Source organism: Strigops habroptila, chromosome 20, assembly GCF_004027225.2.
Source record: "Strigops habroptila isolate Jane chromosome 20, bStrHab1.2.pri, whole genome shotgun sequence".
In the NCBI taxonomy this organism is placed as follows: Eukaryota; Metazoa; Chordata; class Aves; order Psittaciformes; family Psittacidae; genus Strigops; species Strigops habroptila.
In genome coordinates, this window is record NC_044296.2 from 962,276 (window position 1) to 971,354 (window position 9,079).

The 9,079-nt window shown below is 62.3% G+C and overlaps 2 protein-coding genes across 2 annotated transcripts; one reads left to right on the forward strand and one right to left on the reverse strand.

The window, feature by feature from the left end:
• The first annotated feature begins 1,088 nt into the window (after nt 1-1,088).
• On the forward strand, nt 1,089-4,817 carry RAB3A (RAB3A, member RAS oncogene family). Its single transcript, XM_030509570.1, has 5 exons — nt 1,089-1,165; nt 2,293-2,520; nt 2,673-2,791; nt 2,911-3,035; nt 3,399-4,817. The coding sequence occupies exons 2-5, from the start codon at nt 2,293-2,295 to the stop codon at nt 3,587-3,589; spliced, it is 663 nt and encodes a 220-aa protein (XP_030365430.1). The 5' UTR covers nt 1,089-1,165; the 3' UTR covers nt 3,590-4,817.
• MPV17L2 (MPV17 mitochondrial inner membrane protein like 2) lies at nt 4,760-9,063 on the reverse strand. Its single transcript, XM_030509568.1, has 7 exons — nt 8,803-9,063; nt 8,119-8,300; nt 6,925-7,095; nt 6,657-6,733; nt 5,896-6,024; nt 5,703-5,813; nt 4,760-5,505 (listed from the first exon to the last, which is right to left on the reverse strand). Exons 1-6 carry the CDS (start codon nt 8,973-8,975, stop codon nt 5,748-5,750), a joined length of 798 nt encoding a protein of 265 aa, XP_030365428.1. The 5' UTR covers nt 8,976-9,063; the 3' UTR covers nt 4,760-5,505; nt 5,703-5,747.
• Nucleotides 9,064-9,079: the final 16 nt, after the last annotated feature.

The window sequence follows — 9,079 nt, forward strand, 5'->3', positions numbered from 1 at the left end:
GCTCCTCCCTGGCAAACGCAACCGGTTAAGGTAAATATTGAACCGCCGGCTTGGCGCGGCGCAGAGCTCGAACCCTCGCTCTTCCGCATCGCTCCCAACGGTGATTTATAGCTCCAAACACGTCCCCACCCGTGGCACTGCCCCATCGGGGCCCTGGCTCCTGTGTGTTCCTCGCCCATCCCTGCTGGATCCCGCTGCTGGATGCCGCAGGAGCTGGCGGGCGGCGCGGTGCCAGCCCCGTCTCGCAGGCGGGTGCTCGGCATCCCCCCCTTGTGTCTCCGGATGAAGAGGAGCCGGGCGCCAGCAGGTTGATGGGAACCAGGCTCCCAGAGCTCCCTGCACGGCCTCACGCTGCGCCCAGATCCAGCCCCAGGGGCACGGAGCGGGGCAGGAGCTGAGTGAAAAGCCCCTTTTCACCCCCTTGCTTGGCTTCAGGGGCAGCATCATCCAGGCACCAAGGAGGGCGGTGGAGCCCATGCCTGGAGGAGGTCCAGTGTGGCTGGATCCGTCCCTGCCTCCCGGTTGTGCCGTGATGCTGCGGGGGCTCAGAGCCATGTCCCTGCACCCAGCGGGCTCCAGGCAGAGCCCGAGGGGGTCCGGCTCCATCCTTCCACAGCCTGTGGCATCCTTGACGAGTCCCTGCGGAGCAGCCATATGCTGCCTCCCTCTAATCCCCCCAGGGCTCGGGCAGGACATGGCGTACCTCGCCTGCCTGGGGATGGGAGTCAGCCGGCAGGCCTGAAGAGGTGCCGTCGCGATAGGGCGTCATATCGTGACAGGGGAAGCTGTGAAAGCTCGCCTTCCCTTGAGCTGCGATAGCTCGCACCTTCCCGAGCAGCAATGGCCCGCCCTGCACCCCCACTCAGGCACCGGATGGTTCGACCCGCAGCCCAGCCGAGGCGCCGCCGGACCGTACCACTGCGCGCTGCAAGGGGAGCCCCGGCGGCGCCCACCACCAACCGCGCCGGGAGGGGCGTCGCCTTTCCCGGCCTCCTCCCCCCCACTCCCCAAAGCTCCTGTCCATCACAGCGCTCTGCCGACCAATCAGCGCTTCTCGTTGGGGCCCGAACGATGACGTTACGCCCTCATTTACATACGCCCCGCCCCCTAGCGCCGACGTCATCCGGGCTCTGCAGTTGCTGCAGGAGGAGGCGGCGGCGTGGAGGTGAGCGCGCGATATCCCCCCCCCCCCTCCCCGGTCACCCCCCCCCCCCCAACGGGGTACTCCCCCCCCCCCCCGTACCGACGGCCGCCGGTACCGGGAGGGGGGGGGGTACCCCTTTGAGGGGGGGGTAGCAGCGGGATGATGACTGCAACGGTGGGGGAGGGGGGAAAGATGCATATGGGGGGGGGTCCCTCCATCCCCGCATCCACCCATCTCCTGCATCCCAGCATCATCCCCCCCCTCCCCGGGGCGCGGAGCCCGCAGCACCGAGCACGGCGTGTGCGGGCACTGCTGCAGGTGCCATTTTGCAGGGGAGATGCAGGAGAGGCTGCAGCGCCCTCAGTGCAGCTGCGATCCCTTTGCTGGGGTCGTGTCCCCCCTACCCCTTTGACAGGGTCGTGTCCCCCCCTTTGCCAGGGTCCTGGTCCCCCCTTTGCCAGGGTCGTGGTCCCCCCCCATTTGCCAGCCCAGGCTTAAAAATAGGACCAGGTCGTGGTCTCCCCCCTTTGCCAGGGTCATGTCCCCCCTGCCTTTGCCAGGGTCATGTCCCCCATTTGCCAGGGTCGTGTCCCCCCCTTTGCCATGGTCCTGGTCCCCTCCCCTTTGCCAGGGTCGTGTCCTCCCCTTTGCCAGGGTCCCGGCCCCCCCCCCTTTGCCAGGGTCCTAGTCCACCTCCCTTTGCCAGGGTCCTGGTCCGTCCCCCCTTTGCCAGGATCATGGTCCCCCCTTTGCCAGAGTCATGTCCCCCCCCGCGCCAGGGTCATAGTCTCCCCTTTGCAAGGGTCGTGGTCCCCCCCTCCTTTGCCAGGGGTCGTTGTTCCCCCCCTTTGCCAGCTTTGTGCTCCCCACTTTGCTGGATTCTGTGCACCCCATGTGTGATGCAGGCGCCTTGTTGGGGTGGCTGCATTGGGGGTGGTGGGTCCTGGCCCTGCAGAGTCCTTTGAGGCCAATCACCTGCGTTGGTGGCAGCTCGCCTCGCCCTTACTGGTGCTCGCCCATCCCCAATCCAAATAGGATCGAACCGTGCCTGCACCGCTGGGAAACCGGTGGCACTGGGGCCTGGCATCGGGCGCGTTTGCCACCGCCGCCATCCCCGTCACGGCCTCTCCTCTCTCCCTGCCTTGCAGATGGCGTCCGCTACCGACTCCCGCTATGGGCAGAAGGAATCCTCGGACCAGAACTTCGATTACATGTTCAAAATCCTCATCATCGGCAACAGCAGCGTGGGGAAAACCTCCTTCCTCTTCCGGTACGCTGACGACTCCTTCACACCCGCCTTCGTCAGCACCGTCGGCATTGACTTCAAGGTCAAGACCATCTATCGGAACGACAAGCGCATCAAGCTGCAGATCTGGGTGAGACCCCCGGGATGGTGTGTGCTTGGTGTGGGGCTGCTCCGCTGTTTGCCAGCGCTGGGGGGTGATGCTGGTGCAGGACCCTGATGGGTGGCGCGGTGCTGGTGGTGTCCCCGGTGGTGATGTGCTGTTCTCCCCCTGCTTCATGCCAGGACACGGCCGGCCAAGAGCGGTACCGCACCATCACCACCGCCTACTACCGCGGTGCCATGGGCTTCATCCTGATGTACGACATCACCAACGAGGAGTCCTTCAACGCCGTGCAGGACTGGTGAGCGCACGGACAGGGCTCTGGGGTGTGTCCCCCCCCCCAAAATACCTTTCCCAGGCACCCGCCTCACCCTGCTCTGCCCCCTTCCATCATCATTTCCTGCTTTCCCTTCCCCAAAGGTCCACCCAGATCAAAACCTACTCGTGGGACAACGCCCAGGTCCTGTTGGTGGGGAATAAATGTGACATGGAGGACGAGCGCGTTGTCTCCTCGGAGAAGGGCCGCCAGCTCGCCGAGCACTTGGGTGAGCCGAGGGGGGACCCATCTTCCTCCCCCCCCATGTCATTGATTTTGGGGCTGAATTCCCTCCCTGTCATTCTTCTGCTTTGAGAGCGGCGGTGACTTGTCCCTCGGTGCAAGGAATAAGGTGTCACTGAGCCGCGAGCGCCGGGGGGTGATGGTGGTTCCTCTTGCAGCACCACAAACCTGCTGAGGGGATGAAACTGGGTGGCTGCAGGGGCAGGTTGGAGCCGGGTGGTCCAGGCGTGTGGGGCACACGCGTCCCTTCCATAGTTAATGAGGGGAGGAAGAGCCGTGGAGGGTTCTGCTGGGCACAGCCCTGATCTCTGTGTGTGTGTGTGTCCCCTCCTTCCCCTGCATCCCTCAGGCTTTGAGTTCTTCGAGGCCAGCGCCAAGGACAACATCAACGTGAAGCAGACCTTCGAGCGGCTGGTGGACATCATCTGCGAGAAGATGTCGGAGTCACTGGACACGGCCGACCCGGCGGTCACCGGCGCCAAGCAGGGCCCCCAGCTCACGGACCAGCAGGCCCCCCCACACCAGGACTGTGCCTGCTAGGACCAGCCCCCCCCTACACCCCTCAATATTGGTCAGTGCACCCCATTCCCCTCCTCTCCTCCCCCTGAGCCCCTCTTCTTAGCGGGGTCCCACGGGGGCTTTTGCTGCTGATACCTCCGAAAGGGCTGCAGCCCCTCTAGGAGCCCCCCTTCAGTTAGGCTCTGCCCCCTCCATCCCCTTAATTTATTTTTAAGCCTGGGCTGGTAGAAACCTCCCCTGTTCTGCTTTTAATCGCTCCAAACCCCCCTTTTCCCCGAGGAACACTATTTTCTCTGCTCACCCCCCATCCCATACCTCCCTTGGGAGCAGGGATGCACCCCCTGCCCTTGTGGGGAGCTGCTGTGGGACCCCCCCCAAACCTCAGATCCCAGCTGGTCCTCCCCGTGTCCCCATCCCCAGCCTGGCCTGCCCAAAGAGCTCCTTGGGGGGGGGGGTTCTCTTTGTGCCCGGCTCTTTTCCCCCACCCGGATGGATGGATATTTCCGATCTCTTGTTTATTTGTATAAATAGATGCTAATTTATGCTCCCACCGTCTTCCTCCTTGTACATAAAGAAGAAGAACCCCTTGTAAATAGGTGTAGAAGTGACGCTGTGCGTGACCTGCTGTGCTGTGGCCGTGTTGGTGCATCCAGGTTTTTCTTTCTCTGTGTGGTAACCTTGCTTGTGAATATCTTTTCAAGAGAAATCTTATTTAAAGGTTCCAGAACCACCCCCCCCCCCAAATGCATCCCCGAGAGCTCAGCCGAGCAGCCTGCAGCAAGTTAGCCCTGATTTGGGGATGGGGACCTTGGTACAACCCCGGCTTTGGCGCCTGGGGACCATTGTGTTGCTGATTTGCTACGGGGCGTTCGGCTCCTCCCGTGTTCCTGTAGTACTGTGCTTCTGTGGAGACTGTGCCCAAGTGGATGTTCCTGTAGCAAACATGGACCTGGAGGTCTTGCTTCCCTCTTATTTATTTTTCTTGGAGCTCTGTGTTTTTATTTTCCAGGTTCCCCCCCCCCCACCCCTCCCTTCCTCTTTCCCTGACTGCAAATCCCATCTCCCTTCCCCCCTTTCCTATTTTTGGGTGAAGTTTACTTATGGAAGAGTTAACTCTGTACTGTACAAATGTCAAAAGTGTAAAAAAAAAAAAAAAAAAGGGAAAAAAAAAGAAAAAAAAAAGAGGACAAATTTCCTAAAAATCACTGTATTCCAGAACTGGTGTGAAGAAATAAATCACTGCTGATCACTGGCCTCTGGGGGTCACTGCGGGCGCAGAGGGGGCCCCCGTGTCTGTACCCGCGGCCCCGCTGCCAACCTCATCGCCAAAGAGAAGCAAAAACTCATCTGGTTTCTTCATCAGCATCCACCAAATGGCTTCTGGCAGCTCGGGTGCCCCCTTAGTGGCAGGGGGGGACAGGAGGGATGAGGACAGAGCTCTAAGGCACCGTGTTGAGCTTTAGGAAAGTCAACATTTAGGCAGTTCTCAGTGATGCTGGAAACAAGGGAAGGTCCCAGGGAGGGTCCAGATCCTGCCCAAGCATTGCCTTAGAAGCACCCAACTGCCTCCACATGGATTCAGACGTGGCAGCGAGCAGGCGGCTGCGCTCACACCACTATTTATAGGCGCTGGGTGGCTGCAGGAGCCCACGCGCGGTGCTGGGGAGGGGGGTGAGAAGGAGCTGGGTGGCTTCTGCTTTGAGGACAGAACAGCAGCAGGGAAACGGGCTGAGGAGCTGCACCGGGAGCACAGGGACAGCATCCCTCTGCCAAGCAGCCACAGCAGGAGCAGAGGAAGGTGCTGGAGCGGGGAGCAAGGGGCCAGGCTTGTCCTGGAGGAGGGCAAATCAACCTGTCTGCAGCAGAGAGGAGTGCACTGAGGACACGGAGGCAAAGCAGAGCTGCAGCAGCTCCTCCCCACGCCAGCAGCACGGGCTCTGTGGATACATACAGAAAGAAATCGCTTTACAGCCTACCCTGGGGGGCACCGATGGGTTCCAAACACAACCCCAACCCAGCACTGCGGCCAGTAGATGAGTCAACCAGCAAGAGCTGTGGTGGTGGTGGTGATGGTCTCCAGCCATCGCTTGTGTTGTGTGGATTGAGCCACATCGATACCCGGAAAACATCTCACCATGGGCAGGAGCCTCCAAAAACGCTGCCATTGAGATCAGCTCCTTCATATCCCGACCCTGCGCTGGTTGTCCTGGGGCGCGTTGTGCTCCGTGCTCGGGGGGGTGCCAGGCTGGGAAACAGGAGAGATGGTGTGTCTGGTGCGAGCCCAGCTTGGCTGCGATGGTGATGGCACCCCCAGTGCTGGTGCTCACCCTGTGTTTGAGGTAGGAGAGGTACGTGTCCCAGCCCAGTGTGATCACGTTGACATAAACCACCCGGTACTTGGGTGGGACGAAGAGGAAATTCATGAGCTGAGCCGGGGGCCAGACGCACCAATCAGCCTGTGGAGAGCAAAGAACCACAGAATCGCAGCCTGGTTTGGGTTGGAAGGGATCTTAAAGCTCCTCCAGCTCCAAGCCCCTGCCACGGGCAGGGACACCTTCCACTAGAGCAGGTTGCTCCAAGCCCCTGTGTCCAACCTGGCCTTGAATACTGCCAGGGATGGGGCAGCCACAGTTTCTCTGGGCACCCTGTGCCAGCGCCTCAGCACCCTCACAGGGAAGAACTTCTGCCTAAGATCTAACCTGAACTTCCCGTTTCAGTTTGAACCCATCACCCCTTGTCCTATCCCTCCAGTCCCTGATGAAGGTCCCTCTCCAGCATCCTTGTAGCCCCCTTCACACACTGGAAGCTCCTCTGAGGTCTCCACGCAGCTTCTCTTCTCCAGGCTGAACAGCCCCAATGTTCTCAGCCTGGCTCCATACGGGAGCTGCTCCAGGCCCTGATCATCCTCGTGGCCTCCTCTGGACTCGCTCCAACACCTCCATGTCCTTACGCTGAGGCCACCAGCACTGCACAGCGCTGTGGGGGGGTCTCACACAGCAGAGCAGAGGGGCCAGCCAGGAGCTCCCCGTGGAGCTGGTGCACCCCGAGGGCAGGAGGGAGCGCTTGGGGGGGGTGTGTGTGGATTTACCTTGTAGAACTCCCAGAATTTCTCCTTCAGCTCCTCCCAGCTCTCCTCTGGAGCCTGCCCCTCCAGCGTGCCCATGCCTGCGGGGACACAGCACCACTGCACGGGAGCGCTCTGGAGCTCCACGCTGGGGAGTGTGGATGGGAGGGAAAGGCAGCACCGGGAGAAGGGCAGGAGCTCCAGGAACGCCCCATGTACCCACACCCCGGAACACGTCACTGCCGCGCGCGATGCTCAGCGCCACCAGCGCAAGGAGGGTGCTGGCACCTACCCAGGAAGTACCAGATGCCCAGGGCGGGCGATGCCACCATCTGGTCCATTAAGACTTTCTTGAGGATGGTTCTGAGCCCCCTCACGCCCCGTGCCGGGAAAGCAGCGTCCAGCCAGAGGTACCAGTAATGCATGAGCGGGCCCATGCTGCAGCCGACAGCGAACATCCGTCCTGCAACACAACACCAGGCACCAGTGCATTATTGATGTGATGCCCCATGGCCCCGTCCCCGGCAGCGGATCCGCTGCTGCAGGAAGCACAAAGTGTGGTGCCGGGGAGCTGGAGACTAATTCCCTGCTCTGTCAGAATGAGAATGAATTTAGAATCATAAACCATAGAATCCCAGCCTGGTTTGGGTTGGAAAGGACCTTAAAGCTCATCCAGTCCCAACCCCCTGCCACGGGCAGGGACACCTTCCACTAGAGCAGGTTGCTCCAAGCCCCTGTGTCCAACCTGGCCTTGAACACTGCCAGGGATGGGGCAGCCACAGCTTCTCTGGGCACCCTGTGCCAGCGCCTCAGCACCCTCACAGGGAAGAGCTTCTACCTCAGATCTAACCCTGTTCCAGTTTGAACCCATCACCCCTTGTCCTGTCGCTACAGTCCCTGATGAAGGTCCCTCTCCAGCACCCTTGTAGCCCCCTTCACACACTGGAAGCTGCTCTGAGGTCTCCACGCAGCTTCTCTTCTCCAGGCTGAACAGCCCCAATGTTCTCAGCCTGGCTCCATACGGGAGGTGCTCCAGCCCCTGCTCATCCTCGTGGCCTCCTCTGGACTTGCTCCAACAGCTCCATGTCCTTCTTATGTTGAAGACACCAGAACTGCACACAGTGCTGCAAGTGAGGTCTCACCAGAGCAGAGCAGAGGGGCAGGATCACCTCCTTTGACCTGCTGGTCACGCTCCTTTTGATGCAGCCCAGCACATGGCTGGTTTCTGGGCTGCGAGCGCACACTGCCGGCTCATGTTCAGTTTCTCCTCAACCAACACCCCCAAGTCCTTCTCCTCAGGCTGCTCTGAATCTCTTCTCTGCCCAACCTGTAGCTGTGCCTGGGATCGCCCCGACCCCGGGGCAGGACCTTGCCCTTGGCTTTGCTGAGCTCCATGAGGTTGGCACTGGAACCTCTCCAGCACATCCAGGTCCCTCTGGATCCCACCCCCTCCCACAGAGCTCCGTGCCAGCGTCCCCGCTCTCACCTGTGCGCGCCGGCTGCAGGTCGGTGCCCGGGTGCCGCCGGCAGTGCCAGGCCTGCTGCAGCACGTCGCCGGCGGCCAGCATGGCGCCGCAGCTCGCCGTGTTGGTCAGCAGCAGCAGCCGCCCCGCGAAGAGCCGCCGCCAGCCCCGCGCCAGCATCCTGCGGGCACAGACCCCCCCGCCCCTGCCCGGGGGTCAGCGGGGATGGAGACACCCCCACAGCCCCCCCCGGTACCCATTGATGGAACACCCCTGTGCCCCCCGATACCGGTGCCGTGCCCCCATTCCCGGTGCCGTTCCCCATTACCTGGTGCCGTGCCCCATTACCCGGTGCCGTACCCCCATTACCGGTGCCGTGCCCCCCATTCTCGGTGCCGTGCCTCCATTACCCGGCGCCGTGCCCCCATTACCCGGCGCCGTGCCCCATTCCCGGTGCCGTGCCCCCCATTACCCGGCGCCGTGCCCCCATTACCCGGCGCCGTGCCCCATTCCCGGTGCCGTGCCCCCCATTTCCCGGTGCCGTGCCCCCGGTACCGGTGCCGTGCCCCATTCCCGGTGCCGTGCGCCCATTACCGGTGCCGTGCCCCCATTACCGGTGCCGTGCTCCCCATTGCCGGTGCTTTGCCCCCGGCACCTGCGCTCCCCGACCCCCCCCACCCCATCACCCGGGACCTGCCCCCGCTCACCGCCACCGGCACGAGGAAGAGAGGGCGCGCCCCGTGACGTAAAGATTTCCGCTTCCGGCCGCCATGACACCTACCGAGGCGGCCACCATGGCATCTACCCAGGCACTGGCGGCCGCCATGACACCTACAGAGGCTGCCGCCATGACACGTACCCAGGCACAGGCGGCCGCCATGACACGTACCTAGGCACAGGCGGCCGCCATGACACGTACCGAGGCAGCCACCATGGCGTCTACCCAGGCACGGGCGGCCGCCATGACACGTACCGAGGCACAGG

What these genes read in the sequence shown, in the direction of transcription:
- RAB3A (XM_030509570.1), top strand. Translation starts at nt 2,293, where the DNA reads ATGGCGTCCGCTACCGACTCCCGCTATGGGCAGAAGGAATCCTCGGAC. An exon ending in TTCAACGCCGTGCAGGACTG is followed by an intron (nt 2,792 to 2,910) that starts GTGAGCGCACGG and finishes CCTTCCCCAAAG; the next exon opens with GTCCACCCAGATCAAAACCT. An exon ending in CCAGCTCGCCGAGCACTTGG is followed by an intron (nt 3,036 to 3,398) that starts GTGAGCCGAGGG and finishes TGCATCCCTCAG; the next exon opens with GCTTTGAGTTCTTCGAGGCC.
- MPV17L2 (XM_030509568.1), bottom strand. Translation starts at nt 8,975, where the DNA reads ATGGCGGCCGCCTGTGCCTGGGTACGTGTCATGGCGGCAGCCTCTGTA. An exon ending in TCTTCCTCGTGCCGGTGGCG is followed by an intron (nt 8,301 to 8,802) that starts GTGAGCGGGGGC and finishes ACCCCCGGGCAG; the next exon opens with GGGCGGGGGGGTCTGTGCCC. An exon ending in AATTCTGGGAGTTCTACAAG is followed by an intron (nt 6,025 to 6,656) that starts GTAAATCCACAC and finishes TGCTCTCCACAG; the next exon opens with GCTGATTGGTGCGTCTGGCC.